This window comes from Prionailurus viverrinus, chromosome B1 (genome assembly GCF_022837055.1).
Source record: "Prionailurus viverrinus isolate Anna chromosome B1, UM_Priviv_1.0, whole genome shotgun sequence".
Taxonomy (NCBI): Eukaryota; Metazoa; Chordata; class Mammalia; order Carnivora; family Felidae; genus Prionailurus; species Prionailurus viverrinus.
Window position 1 is genome coordinate 160986090 of NC_062564.1, and position 20257 is coordinate 161006346.

Below are 20257 nucleotides of genomic sequence, written 5' to 3' on the forward strand. Positions count from 1 at the left end.
CACACGGTCTCCACAGGGTTCCCTGGACGCCTGCAGGCAGAGTCCCAGGTTTCAACAGAACACAGAAAAGTTAAAAAACAAAAATACATACAAGTAGAAAAATGCTAAGGTCTTTTTGCTTTTGCATGTCTAAGCATTTTTTCCTTTTTTAATTTCAGAGAGAGAGAGAGAGAGAAAATGCAAGTAGGGGACAGGGGTAGAGGGAGAGAGAGAGGAGGGGGGGGAGAGAGAGGGAGGGAGAGAGAATCTCAAGCAGTCTCCATGCTCAGCATGAAACCGGGCGCAGGGCTGAGCCCAGGACCCTGACCTGGATCCTGACCTGAGCTGAAATCTGCATTAAGATACTCAACTGACTGAGCTACCCAGGTGCCCCTTATTTTGCATTTCCAAATAGAAGGAGACTTTTTTCCTTACAGACTTGGGTACCTTCAGGTATTCTGGAATGTCTTTTTCAATGGCTTAACAGTGTCTTGAAGTACCTGGTACATTTAGGAAAATGACCAATGTGTAAGTGTTCAAATATGTACGTGCTGGGAGGTGGCTATTTTTTCAGAACAGGGTTCAGTTCCAGCAGGTGCGCTGCCATGGAAACAGACACTCTACATCTACCACTGGTTATGTTTTGAAGGAATTTAAAGTAATAGATGAAGGCGGCATTTATGAATGGAAAAAATGAGACAGCGGATCGAAAAAAAAAAAGCGGGGGAGAGAATGGAAATGGAAGTTCAAGTAAAGAAGCTAAATATGTAATTTCAAATCATATTACCTTCTCTTCCATCTCACTTCTGGCTCCAGGCAGATTCGGAGGACTCAGAGAACTTGGCGTATCACTGGGCTGGAACCAAAAAGAGAGCACTCAAGTCAAACGCCAGAACAGGAAGTTCTGGGCAGATAACCAGATGCGGGCTGTGCCTGAATAAGGCCGCAGGTGGCTTTACAGAGCCGGCAGAAGTCACAGTGGGGACTTTGCTAATGTCCAGACAAGGGCTCCTGAGGCACAGAATGTGTGCTTTCCTCCTTTCCTGAGTTCAACACATTTCCATGTGAGCAGTGTCTAACCTCAGTCCCTGATGTGCTTCCCCACGGCTGAGAGAGTCCAGGTGCCGCCCTCTAGCCACCCCACCTGGGAAGCGGGGCTGTGTCACACACCTGGCCTCCGACCTCAGAGCGGTGGGCTATGCTCACTGCCTTCCACCCCCTTTGTCTGCCGGACCTCTCACCTCTATGCCAGACCTCTTCCCTGTGAGAAAAAACAAAGGCCCTACCAATTCTGTGCACAAAAGACTGGGCTGAGAAGGTGGATGACCAGAGGCAAAAACGAAAAAAACAAAACAAAAAAAACCCCTCAGGACAGAAGAAGAAAAAGGCTGAAGATCCCCAGCCCAGTCACCTCACCTGCCCTGGGAATGTCCACACTACATCACCTGCACCTTTCTGATGGCCCAATATACCTTCCACTTTGTGTGGCCAATATTTACACAGCTTCATCATCCCTTCCAGAGCAATAATAGCTTGTCCTGCCTCAGCCCATTTTCTGCACCACACTTAGAAGCATCTTTGGAAAACAAAAATCAGATTATGTCACTGTCCTGCTTAAAATACTCAGAGGTTTCTAGTACTCTCAGAGTAGAATTATCCCTTTCCCGTGCTCTGTACATTCTGGCTCCCTACCTCGCTCTATCTTCCCTTTGCCCCCCATCACGGTCCAGCCAACAACACTGACCTGCTTTCTCGTGGGACACCCTCAGTCCTATCCTGGGCCTCTGGACTTGCTCTTCCCTCCATCTAGAACACAGCTCCCATAGCCAGGTCTGTCATGGCTGCTCTGACCTCCTTACCTAAAGAGTGACCTCTCCCCCTCCACGTTACTCACTTTTCCACCACTCTGTTTTACTTCCTGTGAAGCATTTTTCTTGATCCAAAGTTATTATACTTATAACATTTACTAAATAAGTTATTATCTTTATACATATCTGTTGACTTGCCATCTGACTCTCATTAAAATGTGACTATGCAGGGGCACCTGGGTGGCTCAGTCGGTTAAGTGACTGACTTTGGCTCAGGTCATGATCTCACGGTTTGTGAGTTTGAGCCCCATGTTGGCCTCTGTGAGGACAGCTCAGAGCCTGGAGCCTGCTTTGGATTCTGTGTCTCCCTCTGTCTCTGCTCATACTTTGTCTCTCTCTCTCTCTAAAATAAAAAATTAAAAAAATTGCAAACCATGCAGAGGCACTCCTAATCTATAGCTGGGGTAGCACTTGCCGAACGAATGGTCCTCCTCCTCCCTCAGGCCATGGTCTGTTGCATGTATTAGACCATCAGTAATAGTGAGGACATTTGCCTCAGTCCTTGGGCAATCCCTGCATTAAGGCTGACAGCTATTGCTGCCGCTCACACTGAGAGATTGGAGAGAGTGGTTTTGGACCTTGCAGTCTCCACTTTACCCAGCACACCACCTGATACCTGCTTGTGTGGGAACCAGGAGTCATGAGGACCAGGCAGAGGTGGGCAACAGTGGGGGACCAGCCTGTTCCATCCTTCTTCACTTTGCTCTGTTAATCACTTCTCCTTCTTACTGCTCTATGACATATTAGCTGATAACAAGCATGACTTCTGGGGCCATGTCCATTTAAAAAACATCCAGGGTAAGTCCACGCACCTTGGTAGGCAGAGCACAAAGAATGCTTTCTGCCAAGACTGGAAGACTCAGCAGAGAGCTCCCTGCTCCAGCTACTGGTGGGGCATTGCCTCCTTCCCCACCAGAGGCCTGAGGGGGGTCCCTTCTGCTGCTGAAAGGACTCTCATTCCAGGATATGTTCATGGTGTCTCTTTCCAAGTGTCAAAAGACCAAATTTAGATAAGACAATGCTGGACCAATATGACTTTCTTTCCTCATTAAGTAAACTTCAATGGCCAGTTTGATATGTCCTGTCTTGTTAAGAACCTATTTCTTTCTTGTTTCCTTTAAATTAGTCCAATTTGACAAGTAATTATTCAGTGCTACTAAGTAAACACTAGCTATGTCCTAGGGAGACAGAGATGTGTAAGATCCAGTTTGTCCTCAAGGAACTCAACATGTAGAGATGGAGAGAAAACAATTATGTGGACAGACACAGATGAGTATGAATGTGTGAGAGGCACTAAGGACACACAGCAAAGACACACAGAAGACAGCATAGCCTGGGGGTAAGGCCGGGTAAGGCTTCCCAGAAGAGGTGGGCCAACCTGAGTCTTGAAGAACAAGTGGAAGACACTGTGAAGAGCGCATGCAAAGGGCATGTCTCCTCTTCCTCTCCCTCCTCCAAGTGGCCCTCACTGTAGATCATGGCACCTGACCTGGAAGTGCCCTCCAGCCCTGGGCGACTCATCAGGAAAGCTTCTCTTGCATACTCCTTCCTTCCACTGCAGACCCAAGAGTTATCGGACGCCCCTGTTCACTGATTGACATCCTCCCCACACGTATTAGCAAGAAGTCATTCCCAGGAGGAGCCTTACTTTGTTCTCTGTGTCTGACAGGATGATGTCCTCCTGAGTCACAATTTCCATGGGACTGGTCAGGAATAGATCCTCTTCTAAGGTAGCCTCGCCACTGTCTGCCTTCTTCATGGGAATGGCATTGGGTGGTGGCTGCCCAAACTTGATGTTTTTGCTCAACTGTCGCTGGAGAAAAACAAAAGAAAGACGTTCTGAAGCAGTGAAGCAGTTCACAATAACCGCAACCAGAGGCCCCAGCATATCTAGTAGGCATTGAGGCATATTCTGTGCACAACGTTTCTAGACTAAATACCATGCCAGTAAGCCATGATGCAGTCCTGTAATAAGTGAATTTGTTTTCCAGTTTCTTTTCTTTTCCTTTCCCACCTTCAAGCCATGAGCTTTTTCATCCAGCCACCTCTTTCTTGGAGATATCAACATTATCCAGGGGTAGAGAGGCCATATTTCTGAACCAAAAGTTGGGATATATGTTATGACAAAAATTTTTTGATTAACCTATAAGTTTCTTTAAAAAAGTCTCTTAAGAGTATAAAAATTGTATAGAATATAGTTACATGAAATGCAGGAACCAGTGGGGAAAATCAAGACTCTTGTGGTCAGTGTAATGAGGGAACCCTCCAGCCTCTCTTGGACACATTCCTGTTGAATATTTATGCTTCAGCCACCTTCCTCATCAGGCCTTCACTTGAACATCATGTTCTGGTCACAGTGGGCACCAGGGTGAAGAAGGCCCCAATGCTGGCAAGTCTTTCCATGATCAATGCCAAAGTCATGGGAGTCACAGGAACAGTCTGTCCTACCACTAGGACTTCTTTTTGCCTTGCTGCAGCTATGCTCTGTGAACTACAGGGCAGAAAGTGCCCAGTGGGGAAAGAACAGAGAAGTAGCCAGAAGGAAAAGGGCCAAGGAAGGATTTGTTACTGGTGGCAGGTAGCTAGAAGTGTGTGTGTGTGTGTGTGTGTGTGTGTGTGTGTGTGTGTGTGTGTGTTGGGGCAGGGGGTGGGGGGGGACAGGTGATAGAAATGAGGACGACAAATAGTATTTAGAATTAAAGAAAAGCCAGATTAGAAAAGAAATATATTCCCTGAAGAAAAAAATGTATAATAGTTTAAGAAAGGGCAAAATATTTAATGGGCTGCAGCAGAAAACAATGAATGACATTCCAGAAGAAGAAAGGGCATGCCGTGGCCACCTGAGAGACTACTAGATTTAATATACTATAGAAACTCTTGCCTTGATCTATAGCAGGTTTCTGAACCTCAGCATTACTGACATTGTAGGCCAGATGATTTTTTTGTGTGGGGAGCTCATCCTGTGCACTGTAAAATGGTTAGCAGCACGTTGGCCTCTGGGACACTAGATGCCAGTAGCAATCCCTTCCCTGTCAAGACATCCAAAAATGTATCCTGAAGTTGCCAAAGTCCCCTGGGGGTGGGTAAAATTGCCTCTGGTTGAGAGCTACTGCTCTACATCTTAGGTACTTGGGCTTCATAGTCCTGTCATGCCTCAAAAAGGAAAAAAAGGAGGAAAGAAAGAAAGAAAGAAAGAAAGAAAGAAAGAAAGAAAGAAAAAAATGCATTATTTGATATTTATCTTTAATTTGGCTAATATTTAATCCCATAGAGCTGCCAAGAGCAATAGCAATCACATAGTCCAGACCCCTCATTTTACAAAAAATGTCAGAGATCCAGTGGGGAGAGGTGACTGGCCCAAGCTTATGGAAAGAATGAGTGGCCCCAAAGGGATTTGAATCCAGGTCTCCTAAAACCATATTCAGTGTTATTTGCATTGCACTCCACAGGTTCTCACAAATTTGACATCAACACTTCTTTCTTATAGGGGCAGAAATAAAGAGATGATCCAGCATTCTTAATAGCTTGCTGAAGTTCCCTGGCAGGGGAATCCCATGAGGGAAATGCCTGTTTCCCCTCTGAACTCAAGGGTACCAAATCCACCCACTCGTGCCCAGCTCCCCCTCAGCCTTGCATGGTGGACGGTGAGGTTGCAGAGACATGGAAGAGGTGAGCCCCAGACTCCCCTCCCCACACCCCCAGGGCACCCCGGCATGCCAAATCAGGAGCACAGAAAGACAGAGGACTTGTATTTGATCTGCCGGTATTTCAGCCTGAGCCTGGATCCCCGGGCACCACAGAGAAGGAGCACACACCAAAAGCCCGAGTTCAGCCACTGAAGAACAGCTGAGCAGCCTAATAGGGTTTTGGGGAGGAGAAGGCTAAAAAAGGGTGTCTTCTCAAAACAAGTTTAGCAGGAAGCAGCAGTTAGTATCTACTCTCTAAGCAGATCAATAAGCAGGCACGGTTAGAGCAGCCGATGGAGTTAGACAAGAGGACACGGAGTAACAAAGTCACAGGCCCAGCTTACTCTGCTCATCTGTGGGTGAGGGATAGGGACCTGGTGATATGGTTCCTGCGTCCTAGTGAAAGCTTCAGCAGGAGTTCCCTCTGGGATTCCCAGCCCAGCCTTTGGTTTACCAGTTATCCCTTCTCTAGGAGTGCTGGCCAGGAGCTAGAAAGTGTTCTAAATCCCCTTAGACTGAGACTTCCTGTTGTCAGGGTCTGCCATCTCTCAATGCTCCTGAACGACTAAGATGAGGGTATTTCTTCCGGTTATAATAGAAAGAACAATTGTTTAATGAGCTCCCAAGGAAAACCTGGCATAACAGTCTAATGCCAGTTAGTTAGGGTTTTTTTGCCACCATCACCAAAAAAGAATATGCTGATATTTTTCTTCAAAAGGGCACTTTAAAAAATACTGATGTTGGTCCACCCTGACGCTTATGAGACAAACAAACATATGACAAAATGTAACTGCAGTCTTGATGGAAATAAATTCCAAAGATGGGATGGCTATTGTGGTAACCAGTGGAAAAGCTAAGAGGAAATGTAAAAATGAAATAGATGGAAAGAGAACAGGAGAAATAGGGTACAGAGGACAAAGCTGGAAAATGGAGGGAATGATGTTGAGAAATGAAGTAGAGAATGAAATACAAGAGGCAAGAGGAAGGTGCAGGCACAGAGGAATCGCATCAGGAGAGGGGTGTGGGCCTGGCTGCAGACACAAGAGCTGAGAGTGGGGAGGAAGGGAGGGAAGAAAAGAGGGAGGGAGGCAATGAGAATGTGTGTGTGTATGAAAGGGATGATTTATGTCACAGATATGTTCATCCTGGCAAAAGAAACACAATGCTGTTGCCTTTGAGAATAACAATGTGCATTTCTGTGAAGCCGCTGATTTAAAATCCTTCTAGAAAAAATAAATTCAGACTGGTAGCTGGGAGCTTAGGGGGATGGAGAAGGGGAGGACCCAAGTCATCAAAGAAATGCTGGCTACATTTAGGGACGGGGCTGTAGCCTCTCTGTCCAGACAAAGGACTGTTTCACAGACACCCCTGTAGCTGTCAGGGATGAGACCATAGGACAAGACCAGGGTAGGACTTCGGGTCCGAGGCCATGGAGATCGATCCTCAGGTTCTCAAGGCCAAGACTCCTGCACCTGCGTGTTTCCCTTCCCTGCAGTTCCTGCTCCAAATGCTTCCTTCAGGGGACTCAAAGGAGACAGATGTCGAGACACTGTGTGATTTATTGACAATTAAAAGGTGACTGCTAAAACCTATTTGGTAATCTCAAGTGTCATGTGACTGGACTATAAGGATCACTGTGACTTTTTTGTGACTTTAACTCTGCCCACTATTCAGACATTGTCATGAGAGGAACTTTGATAGAAGCAGTCACTGAAAACCAGACTGTGCAGATGGAGGTTGCCCTTATAAACTACTACCACTCCCTCCACCTTTTTATAACACCCACGGGCTCTTTATATACACTACAATTACAACCAGAGAGAAGAGAACACTGTGCCTATCCTAACATCCATGCTGCTTGTGGCTGTGAATGGGGTTACTGTTAGGACTGGAATGTGAGCTGAAAGAGACTATATTTTATTCATTCAAATTGAGCCATTTTGTTGTAATATGGAATGCCAAAGAATGATGTTATAGGAATGCACATCCATATTTATGAGGCTTTTTCCTATGGTGTGGAAATTCCAAGCACATCATATTCTGCAGCTCTCACACTGCCAGTATTTAGATTCCCCCAGATTTTTCACAGCTATCCTCAGACCGTGTCTGTGAGAACAAAGCAGAGGAAGAATTAAGTTGCTGTCTCCTTGAGTGAACTACAGATACACCCATAGTTAAAATGAATTTTTAAAAAGAGGCAAAAGACATCTGCTCTACGCAGAAGTGGCTAAGACCGGGTATTTATTCTTTGTGTCCTTGACAGCTGCATAAGGTGTCAAAATCCTCAAACATATGACACTTGGGCATTTTTTAAGTGAAATCCAGTTTAGCAGGAGACAGCAGCTACTTAAAATGGAGGCTTTCCCTCCTGAGCTAAATAAATGGTCTGTGGATTAACAGAGTTATTGGCATTTTCTGACAAAGGTGTGGTATAATTCTAAAAATCACCTGCAGGCTTAGACTATGATGTTCCTGCCCAAGTTTTATCATTGGTTGTTACACTTCATAGCCTGGTCTGATCTGAAATAAACAGGCACCTCCCTGATCCATGCTCTGGGCAGCTGTAAAGAACATCAAGGTCATTGCAGTCCAAATGCAACGAAGTGTGAAGCTTACCAAACCACTCCATGCTATAGCAGGTAAGCAGTGATTTCGCATAGATGGCAGATTTTAAGAACTGGAGGAGCCAGATCATCCAGCATAGTCATCTCCTTATTTTTCAGATGGGGAAAATGAGGGTCAGAGAGGTTAAATGACTTCACTGCAGGCCACACAGCCAGGTGGTGGTGGAGGCTTGGCACAGGCTTTTTTTTTTTTTTTCACCCACTAGCCATGGGACAACTGCCAATTATGTGTAGGATCTTCAAAAAGGGCACCACTGTTGTTTTTGTCCCTATAACTGTCCTGTATATTAGAATTTGTTCTCCCTAGAAACATGTACTATTTTTATACTAAAAAAAAAAGTAATTTTCCTATTAAAGGTTCAATCATTTGTCACAGAAATTTTGGCAGGTGATAGATTCATTCAGAATAGATTTATTCAGAAAAGTGCAGGCTGATTTATGCTGCATTCAGTCCTGCTGTACTCAACAGAGAGATAACAAACTGCCAAGAGCAACACCGGAGCAACAGCACCCTAGCTGGGATGACCACATGTGGACACTAGAGGGCAACCTTTCCAAACACAGTCAGTGTAGGCACGGTTCTGTGGGTTTCCAAGGGCCAGGAAGTTTCCTAGGCCAGAGAAAAATGTTTTTTGTTTTTTGTTTTTCTAAATGGCATTCCAAGAGAAATATCATTTTAAAAGAATGTCTTAATAATGGTGGATAATCAGCTTGCCAGAACATCTACTGTCAAATAGGTGTTATCCATAACTTTTTTCTCTGTTTTTCATAAACATACATACATACACAAAGACAATTTCAGACATAAAAAACATACATGCCTCTGACATAACTAAACACCCTCATTCCATGCTGGAGTCTAAGAGGGGGAGGTCTTTTATGCTGCTGACTAAGCATCAATACCAGCATAACGTTGTCATGGAAAAATGCAAAGCATTCATGCAAGTTAATAAAGTCAACTACTATTTCTATGACTTACCAGGAACATACTGCTTAGTCGACTGAAAAATAAAGCACAGTCTTTTGGGGGTGATACAATTAAATCTTATGTTACTCCAAAAATCACATTTTCTACGATAATGGCCCCCCATTTCCCTCCTCAAAGAGCAAAGCGTCTTTTAAAAAAATATATAACAATTGAGCTGTAGGGCAAACTGTGAATCTATACAGCAGAAGCAAAATTAGGCAGACCTCATATGAGCAGATATTGTCCAAAGGAGATCACTCCGATTAGTTATTCTGCTTTACTCACAGTTTTCTTCCTGTTGTTAAAAGAACTGTTGCTTCAGGGAAGTTGGTTGTTTTACATTTTAATTGTGAGATCCAATTATTTAAACTTGTGCCTTACAATGTTAATAGTAATAAGAGGCACTCACACATTTTTTTATTGAGTTTCAGTAGTGCAGAATCAGTAGTACATTTTATAACTCCAAATCCATTCCTGGAGTGGCAATGGCATGTGGTGTGATGTTAGAACAGACATCATTTAAGACAACACACTATTATCAAATTTTTAAAGAACTCCTCGCAAGCCCTTATAAAGTACACCTGTTTCATGGACTGAACGCTGTAAGTCACTCCTCTTGGAAAGGGGATATTATGAGCCAGGGGTTCAGAACTTCTTAAGAATAATATTCCAGGAATCAAAAGACTTCAAGAAGGAAAGGTGAGGGGGGGTAGCGTCAAGGTTTTCTTTGGCAATTACTATCCCTTTCTCTTCTCCAACCTGTGCGAAGTCACAGCTTCCTTTTTCTTCTCAGGCTATAAAACATGCAGCAGCATAGCCAGGAAGAACTAAAGACGGAACCTGGTTAGGAAATGCTAGAATCTGAAGGAAGCGCCTAGGTTAGCTCTGAGGGCAAGATGATGGCCTTGGGCAGTGGTTGGCATTAGGTATAAAGATCTAGGCAAGTCTGGGTGTGGTTCTAGGGTGTGGACTATTTCCCCATCTGCCAAATGCTATACTCAGCTGAGTGTGTGTGGATATGTAACCAAACACAGGTCACAAAATGCATAGCTAATGTTCAGTAGAAACAAAAACATTTCAAGAAAATAGAAAATTTCCTTTGAGTATAATGCTTCATTGTATCGGCAGCTATTCAAGTCAGCTGTTCCTTTTTTTTTTCTCTTTCATTCATTTATACATTTGTTATTGTAGACTTACAGACAGATGGAAACCAGCAAACCCGGAGTCCCCCGTTCATAATCTGGATCGCCTCCAGGCCTTCCCATCTCAAAGAAGTGCTTGCTTAGGCGCATCTGTCGGGGGAGTGAATGCTACCAAGCTATCAGGCAAACCTGCATGATCAGATCCCGGGTGTCTTTGCTCCCCTTGCTTTTTCTGGATTTCTCATGATCTCAATCACATTTAGTGAATAATTATTTTATTATTTTTTAATTATTAAGGAGTTGCCACCTGAGTCCATTTTGTGTAGAAAAAGTTGCTGGGCTCTGCAGTGTGAACAGGAGGGAGGTTTAAGAGCTTCCTGGCATTCTTCCAAGATACAATAGCTCAGGGGGAGCCAGATTTACAGATAGAGCAAATAATAGAGTCTCACCATTCACTGTCCAAGGATGGATACCTGCTGTGCATGCCCTCAGCTCACAGTCAACCCTGTACTCAGGATTATGGCCAACATTTAATGGTTGTTTTTCCAACTCTCCCCTCCCTCCATGTCCTACAGCTGATCTTGGGTACCTGTCCTCATGATATGAACTTAAAAGTGAAGGAACAGCTTGAGAGAAAAGGAGAGGGGATGTTATGCAGGTGGGTACAATGGTGACAATATACCTCTCACAGGTGGATGGAAGGTTTCCTGAGAACAGAGTCAGGTTTGAGAAAGCAAAAATTCTCACCAGAAGCTCCTCTGGATCTCCCGATCCATTATTCAAGGCCACTCTGGGGATTCTCCCACTTCCCACCATAGCTGGGGCCCCTCCTATGGCTCTGACTTTCCAATCTCAAGCTGTCTTACCTGAAGAGTTTTGACTTTGCCCAGGATGTTGTCCTGTGACATTGCTTGAACTGTCTGCTCACTTTCTGCTCCCCCATCAGGGATAAAAATACTGTCATGGGAAAAGGCCCGGGTTCCCATAGAATAGTTGAAGGACCTGGAATGCAAATCATGTGCTTCGTTTTATTACGATGATAATATGTCTTTTGGCAATTCAATTTCCTGTTCCTCCTCATTTAGAGGACTCCACCCACAACCTGTCTTATTCAGAAAGCACTTCCAGCATTGTGTCCTGTTCTGCTAAGGGTCAGCCAAGTAGCTTGGGTAGACGAAAGGGTCTCACAGAAATAAGGGAGCATGTGTCCAACACAATATTTTAGAGCCACTCAGTGAGAGAACTCAAAAACAGCTATCTACTTGCAGAGGACCCAGGACATAAGGCACTGCAGGAATTTTAACTGGAGGAACCTATGTCCTGGTGAGCTGTCACTATCAGTTTTCCCCCAGTAAGTCCTATCAACCAGCACTTTTTAAGTAACGTGCAGATCTAGAAGTTAGAGGCAAGAGATTCCTTTTTTTGGATTACAATCAAACTGTTAGAAAGATACATACATCTAAAACTAAGACTTGACAAAGATTAGAACTGCTCGTGGGGACTACACGTATAGTCTCTAGGGCTAGACTCTTTACGAGAAAGGTGTCTTAGGGCAATTTTGATGAGCTTCATGGACTGTGAGCAGCTTATAAGTGGTAGGTATCCAACGATAAATGCTTTTCAGTTAAAGGGTTACACTTTGACAAGTCCAGAATTCCCAGGCAGAATCACACACTCTCTGTAAGGCAAGACACGTACATTTCCATGATTCCAGGCCCATGGGCAGACTCCCCCTTTCCCTCCTCAGGAAGGGGTCCCACCTGGAGGTGTTATCAGTGACCAAGTGCCAGCACTGGGGGAAAGGCACCTCCAGCTGGTGCTCTTAAACTAAATTACAGAAATGGAGCAGGCAGGGTCCTGACCAAATCTAGACTGAACTGGGAAGACTGGGTACCAAATCATATCTTCTAATTTGCCAGATTACAGGCAGCATGGTAAAAAGGCATATGAGGTTTAGAAACAGAAGACTTGGGTGTAAGCCTCCTGGCTGTGTGATCTTTGTCAAGAATAAGAACAAGAACAAGAACAAGAATAAAGAATGAAAATAAAAATAATAGCCAAGATCAGCCCTCACCTTTGTGAAAAACTGTGCCAAGAGCTTTGCTTTCATTATTTCAACACCAATCCCTTGTTATAGATGAAACTCAGGGGGTAAATCATCTTATCTAAAGTCATCCAAACAGAAGTAGTAGAGGAAATGAATTCAGAGCTACTGAGTACAGTCCTTCACCAGCCATCTAAGTGTCTTAAGGCAGTGGAAGGTCTCAGCATCTTCCCTCCCATGAGTGAAATGGGGTATGGGTGGGCCAGTGGGAGAGGAAGACAGGATGCAAATGACACGTGGGCTGGAATAGGGGAGGATTAGAGATGCTAAACAGCCAGAAGAATCGGTAAGCTTTCAGCCAAATAACACCACATACTGTAAAGCAGGAATCCACTCTATAAAATATGAGGCACTGTTTAGGATATGAATATGGAAAGAATTAAATAGATCATTATTTCCCTGTCTTCAGAGAGTCTGTGACCTGTGTTACAAAACGAACATCCAGGTTTACCTAAAGAAGCTACGAAATAAACTTTTCATTTAAAGAATCAAATCTTTTAATATTCTATCTAAATGTCTCTCTCAAAGCCAAAGCATAAGAGACTGTTAAAAACTGAGAACAAACTGAGGGTTGATGGGGGGTGGGAGGGAGGAGAGGGTGGGTGATGGGTATTGAGGAGGGCACCTTTTGGGATGAGCACTGGGTGTTGTATGGAAACCAATTTGTCAATAAATTTCATAAAAAAAATAAAAATAAAAATAAATGTCTCTCTCAGATCCCTGGCTATGACCCAGGTGGAGAAGAGGTAACTGACTTCATTTCTATTTACTGCATTTGCAGATGGCTTATATTTATATATGCATGCTTTCAGACACTCTTACAAAACATCTATACACAAGTCCATTTTATTTATTTTATTTTATTTTTTCAACGTTTTTTATTTATTTTTGGGACAGAGAGAGACAGAGCATGAACGGGGGAGGGGCAGAGAGAGAGGGAGACACAGAATCGGAAACAGGCTCCAGGCTCCGAGCCATCAGCCCAGAGTCTGATGCGGGGCTCGAACTCACGGACCGCGAGATTGTGACCTGGCTGAAGTCGGACGCTTAACCGACTGCGCCACCCGGGCGCCCCACAAGTCCATTTTGGAAGCTTCATAAATGTTTACTAATGAACAACAGTTGTGTGGCCAACATTACCTTGGTGTTAGGCCAAGTCCCATTCCAGTTTCTAAGTCAACCCTGACTGAATCATGAACTTCATCTCCTTGATCCCATTGTTTTTCCAAGTAGGCCGAGCAGTGACACTCCCCTACTTTTCTGTGTTGCCCCAAATGTTCCTTGTTGCCAACCATGCTTTAATGTCCACCCATTCCCCACTTCCAGATAATCATACTGAAAAATGGAAAATGAACAGTAACAACGGCAGTAGTAGTAATTACAGAAAGAGAGGTAGTCACAATGGTAATATTAATACTGGCTAAATTTTATCAAAGCCTTCTTGCTATGTCCCTTGCATGTGTGCTAACCTCTTTAGTAGAACATCTAAGTCCTTTTATTTATTTATTTAGAGAGAGAGAGAGAGAGAGAGAGAGAGAGAGAGAGAGAGAAAGAATGAGCATGAGTGGGGGAGGGGGGGGAGAGAGAGAGAGAGAGAGAGAGAGAGAGAGAGAGAGAGAGAGAGAGACAGAATTCCAAGTAGGCTCTGCACTGTTAGCACAGAGCCTGACGCGGGGCTCAAATTCACAAACCATGAGATCATGACCTGAGCCAAAATCAAGAGTCGGACACTTAACCTACTGAGCCACCCAGGCACCCCTAAGTCCTTTTATTATGTAATATTTAAGCCTTATGTGGTGGGCACTATTATTAAGTCTATTTACAGATGAGGAAACTAAGGCTTGAAGATAGGGAGTGATTTGCTATAAATTAAGTGACTATGTATATCTGGATCTGTTTCTGGCCTCGTTTCCCTTGGTCTACTTATCTATTTTTATAGCAATAATCCCACACTGTCTTAATTACTATAGCTTTTTAATGAGTCTTGGAATCTAGTAGTTTAAGTTTTCTAGCTTTTTTTTTCCTCAAGATGGCTATTCCTATCTCTGCATTTCTACACAAATTTACACACACACACAGAGTCCAACACACTCCCAGAATTACTTTCATTACATCATTAGATCTACAGATAAATTTTGGGATAACTAACGTCTTTACAATATTTGATCTTTTAATCCCTGAACATCAGATACCCCTTTGTTTAGATCCCTTTTACTTTCTCTCAATAATGTTTTGTAGTTTTGTGTGTAGAAATCTTATACAAATTGATAGATTTATTCCTACATATTTGATGTTTCTGAATTGACTAGAAATGGTGTATATAGGTTAACATTTTTATTTTCTAATAGTTTACTGGTATAATATTAAAATATAATTAGTCTTTGTATATTGTTCTTAAAGCTAAATTTATTAATTATAATAATATGTTCTTAGCTAAATTTATTAATTATAATAATATGACTTGATTCTTTTGGGTTTTCTATGAATACAAGCAGGTTGCCTGTGACAAAAGGCAGTTTTATTTCATTATTACTTTTTAAAGTTTATTTATTTCTTTTGAAGGAGTGAGCATGTGAGTGTGACCAGGGTAGAGTCAGAAAACCAGGGAGAGAGAGAATCCCAAACAGGCCCCACACTCAGCACAGAGCCCAACATGGGGCTCCATCCCATGACTATGAGACTATGACCCATGCAGAAACCAAGACTCAGATGCCCAACTGACTGAGCCACCCAGGTGGAAGGATTTTAAATCCATCCTTCTTTTTTTCCTTCCTTCTTTCTTTCCTTCCCTCTCTCCCTACCCCCCCCCCCTTCCTTCCTCCCTGCCTTTCTTTTTTTTTTTGTCACAGTGAATTAGCTAGAACTTCACACAAAGTTGAACAGAAATCGTGATGGTGGACTTTGACATGTTCTCAAACTAAGCAAAAACGTATTCAATATTTTACCATTAAGTTATGCTGTTACCTATAAAATTTTTGTAGGTTATATTACTGCTTCTTTGAAAAGACAGGCAATCTATCATCTTTTTTCTTTATTTTAAATTTATTTACATTCAAGTTAGTTAATATACAATATAGTATTGGTTTCAGGAGTAGAACCCAGTGATTCATCACTTACATATAATACCCAGTGCTCATCTCAACAAGTGCCCTCCTTAATTCCCATCACCCATTTAACCCATCCCCCCCACCTACGTCTCCTCTAGAAACCCCAGTTTGTTCTCTGTATTTAAGAGTCTCTTATGGTTTGCTTCCCTCTCTGTTTTTATCTTATTTTTACTTCCCTTCCCCTATGTTTATCTATTGTGTTTTGTTAATTCAACATATGAGTGAAATCCTATGCTATTTGTCTTACTCTGCCTGACTTATTTCACCTAGTATAATACACTCTAGTTTCATTCACCTTGTTGCAAATGGCAAGATTTCATTCTTTTTGATCGCTGAGTATCATTCCACTGTATATATATATACCACATCATCTTTATCCATTCATCAGTCAATGGACATTTGGGCTCTTTCATAATTTGGCAATTGTTGATAATGTGGCTATAGACATTGGGGTGCATGTGCCCTTTGAAATCAGCATTTTTGTATCATTTGTATAAAAACCTAGTGGTACAACTGCTGGGTTGTAAGGTAGTTGAAGACAGTAAGGTACTGGCACAAAAACAGACACATGGATCAATGGAACAGAACAGAGAACCCAGAAATGGGCCCACAAATGTATGGCCAACTAATCTTCAACAAAGCAGGAAAGAGTATCCAATGGAAAAAAGTCTCTTTAGCAAATGGTGCTGAGAAAACTAGACAGCGACATGCAGAAGAATGAAGCTGGACCACTTTCTCACACCATACAAAAAATAAATTCAAAATGGATGAAAGACCTAAATGTGAAACAGGAAACCATCAAAATCCTAGAGGAGAAAACTGGCAACAACCTCTTTGGCCTCAGCTGCAGCAGCTTCTTACTAGACAGGTCTCTGGATGCAAGGGAAACAAAAGCAAAAACGAACTATTGGGACCTCATCAAGATAAAAAGCTTCTGCACTGCAAGGCAATGGATGGAATGGGAGAAGATATTTGCAAATGACATATCAGATAAAGGGTTAGTATCCAAAATCTATAAAGAACTTATCAAACTCAACACCCCAAAAACCAAATAATCCAGTGAAGAAATGGGCAGAAGACATGAATAGACACTTGTCCAAAGAAGACATCCAGATGGCTAACAGACACACAAAAAGATGTTCAACATCACTCATCATCAGAGAAAGACAAATCAAAGCCACAAAGAGATGCCACTTATCAGAATGGCTAAAACTGACAACTCAGGCAACAACAGATGTTGGCGAGGATGTGGAGAGACGGAACACTTTTGCCCTGTTGATGGGAATGCAAACTGGTACAGCCACTCTGGAAAACAGTATGGAGGTTCCTCAAAAAATATCATCTTTTATTTATAGCTGATACTAAGGTTTTTCCCTTTGCCTTGGTTGTAGCAGTTTTACTCTGCTGTGGGCAGGTATGGATTTCCTCTACTTTATCCAGCTGGGGATATATAGTAATTTCTTAAACCTGTTGCTTGGTGTCTTTCATCACTTTTGGAAAATTCTAAGTCACTATTCCTTCAAATATTGCTTCTACTCCCTTTATCCTTTATTTCCCCACCCCCTGATTTCTCTAACGTTAGAATGCTTCCCTATAAGCCATATGCCCTTATGCTATTTTCTGTACCTGTCATTCTTTTTACTCAATATGATTCAGTCTGGATTTTTCTACAGTACTTGCCTTCAGGTCATTAATTCTCTCTCTGTGTCAAATCTGTTAAAATTACCTATTGAGTGCTTAATTTCAGTAGCATTTTTCATATCTAGATTTCCATTTGATTCTTTTTAATGGATTCTAGTTGTCTGGTAAAATTCTCTATCTTGTCAATTATTCAACTGAATATATTAATCACAATCATTTAAGTATCTCTATCTGAATCTTCAATATCTTTATCACCTGTGGGTCTACTTCTATTATTTTGTTTTTCTCATGATCTGATTCTCAGCTGCTTGGTAATTTTTTGATTGAATTCTATATATCATGAATGAAACATTGTAGAGGCTGGGTTCTCTCTTTCCAGAGAGGTTTCACCCACTCCTTCAGCCATTGGCAGAGGAGCAGACCACCTGAATCCAATCAGGGACTGAGCAGATCATGGCTAGTAAGCAACCTTTGTAAGGCTCAGACTACTTCTGCTTTTCCCCACTTCTAGGGTACAGGCCTCCTGTTGTCCCAACTGACAGCCTGGATTGCTTCCTAAGGTCCCCCTCCTTGCTAGTCCCTAAATCCCTATTTTCATCTTTCCAACACCACAGAATGTCTGCCTTACCTTTCAGCCTCTATTTCTGTTCAGCTTTATCAACAAATTTGTCAAAAGGAAAACTATTGCCAAGATTTAGATTCATCCTTCTGAGTTTCTCTTCCCTTGAGCATTTCAGTCCCTTAAGTCCTGGCTATCTTGGCAGCCTCTAACTCCAATTTTTGTATTCCAGGCTCCAGGAGATTGCCTACAGCTCTGTTGCCTTCTCTTCCTCTTGCCAGTCACCCTCCAGCTTCTTGGTCTCTTGCTCTCTCCCAACAGTCAATGCTCACAGGAGAGAAGCAACATGCAGAAAGTTGGGCTCATCTCAGTGGGCTTCCATTCTCTCCAGGAACTCATTGTTCAAGTTTGGTGCACTAGAAGCAATATGATGTCTTCAAACAGATATCTTTGTTTTAATATTCTATCTGTATTTGTTGTTGTTCTTGGTAGGAGTTCTGATTTGCTACAAGCTACTTCATCACAGCTCACAGGAGAGAAGCAATATGCAGAAAGTTGGGCTCATCTCAGTGGGCTTCCATTCTCTCCAGGAACTCATTGTTCAAGTCTGGTGCACTAGAAGCAATATGATGTCTTCAAACAGATGTCTTTGTTTTAACATTCTATCTGTATTTCTTGTTGTTCTTGGTGGGAGTTCTGATTTGCTACAAGCTACTTCATCACAGCCAGAAGTAGAAATGATTAAATAACTTTTTGATATTAAATTTCTACATTTGTCAGAACCTACTTATTTATATGGCCTTTACTCTTGAGGGGATTACTTTTCAAAGTGACCAAAAATATTTCTACCTTTTTCTTCTTATATCTGGTTTTTGTCCTATTGTAAAGCTCTGAGAAGAAACAGTGGAGGAGAATGGTACCTGGCTTATTTAGTTACATGGATGAACACTCCCTTCTAAATATTTCTGTTTACATAATTCAAATCAACATTAAATCCTTAGTAATCTGTATAATTTAAAATCTTTGGTAAACATGGTTACCAGTTCTAGCTCCAAACGACTCTACAATATAGATTATTTCCTTTTGTCTGAAGGGGAAGCTGAGACAAAGAGTAGGTAAAAACCCTGCCCAAAGTTCCAGAATTTGAGGCAGGGCTGGAATTCAAACTGAATACACCACGTGTGGAGATCTCAGCTTGAAACTATGTTCTTATGAACAAAGAGCTTGGTAGAATCATTGTCCTTAACAGCTGGGAAATAGGAATTACATGATTGGGAGGTAGTGGGGCAATTTAATACAAATTGTACCTTAGCAGAGTTCATCTGGACTTCTTTATTCTTAACATTTAAAGATCTTTCACAATTGATTGCAGAGCAGGCCAGTCCTCCCCCTTTCTTTTATTATGAGTGAGCCTAGAGGCAGGGGCCTCAAAGCTGCAACTTTCCTTCAGGCTTTATGTTCTCAAATGGAAAAAAAGGGACTTCCTGTGTGGGAACCTTCTCTTCAGATGTTGAGAACACAGAGCAGCCTCTTGATCATGAGAAGAGATGTATAAAGACCTCTAAAATCCCCCAGATTTTTAACTTCTAACTGAAGGATTGTCAATACATTAAACAGTTATTTAAATTTAAACAAGATCTGAAGTCAAATGCAAAGCACATGTACTAAAAGCAAACTCTAGTAGGAGAGGAAGAGACACCCACTTGGGAAATTCATAACAACACTGGTCCCTGAGGAACAGTCTTCATTAGTTCAGGGAAGAATCATAGCCACACCTTAGAAGGGTTGGAAAAATGGTCCCTTTGGACTTGGAGGTCCAGGCAGCAGAAGTTCCTGGGCCCTATGGACAAAAAGCATGGCTGAGATGTCATAACTCTCATTTCTGTATCTGTCCTGGCTTTGTTGCTGTTGTCACTGATGTAATTGTTATTGGTGAAGAGGTTCAGATTTCAAACATCTAATCAGAGGCATCCAGTCAGCCCATAGACATCAGCTTTTGGTCTTTCCCTTCAACTTCAACTCCTATGTTACCTTTTCAAAGGCACAGATGATAGAATGACCTGCTCTACTCTTCGGGTTTTAACAACCACTTTAAAAAACTGTCTACGTGTCTCCAATACTACATGCTCTTCTCTCTCTATGTCTCTAGCCACATGGTGGAGCTGGCTACCTGGCTGTCCCACTGTCTACAAACTCAACATCATCAGTGAAACCAAAGTCATCAGTGTTTCCCACAAAACCTACATCTTTCCTATTTCTTTGTTACTGTCATCCCTCAGGCTCCGTGATGTATGATATTACGAGAGGTCAGGTCCAGGTTAGGGGAGAGCTATAGGGCACTGGACATTAATAAATAACATCATCTGTCCTTTCAGTTCAGAATTCCTTCAAAAACAATGTGGAAATCAAGGGGTAGGACTAAAGACCCCAAGCTGCAAGACCCAGTCCAAGCCTGCACTCCATTCTGCCTGCCCACGCTCCTCTCCTGCTGTGCTCGGAGGCACAGGCCGCTGCTCCCCACATCTCCAGTGCATCTCTACAAGGAAGCTAGCAGCTGGAGGGGGAGCTGCTAGTCTGGGG

The 20257-nt window shown here is 42.5% G+C and overlaps 1 protein-coding gene across 6 annotated transcripts in view; it reads right to left on the reverse strand.

The window, feature by feature from the left end:
* The window catches only part of CRACD (capping protein inhibiting regulator of actin dynamics), a 140172-nt gene that overhangs the window by 21803 nt on the left and 98112 nt on the right, over positions 1-20257 (reverse strand). For 3 of the 6 annotated variants that reach the window (XM_047856982.1, XM_047856977.1, XM_047856978.1), the window contains exons 3-5: positions 11133-11268; positions 3496-3660; positions 767-835 (exon numbers count right to left, since the gene is read on the reverse strand). In XM_047856982.1, coding sequence (XP_047712938.1) covers positions 767-835; positions 3496-3660; positions 11133-11252 — 354 coding nt within the window. In that variant the 5' untranslated portion in view covers positions 11253-11268. Of the gene's footprint in view, positions 1-766; positions 836-3495; positions 3661-11132; positions 11269-17746; positions 17846-18984; positions 19518-19921; positions 20141-20257 lie in introns of those variants that run through there. The other 3 variants (XM_047856980.1, XM_047856979.1, XM_047856981.1) reach the window with 3 other exon arrangements.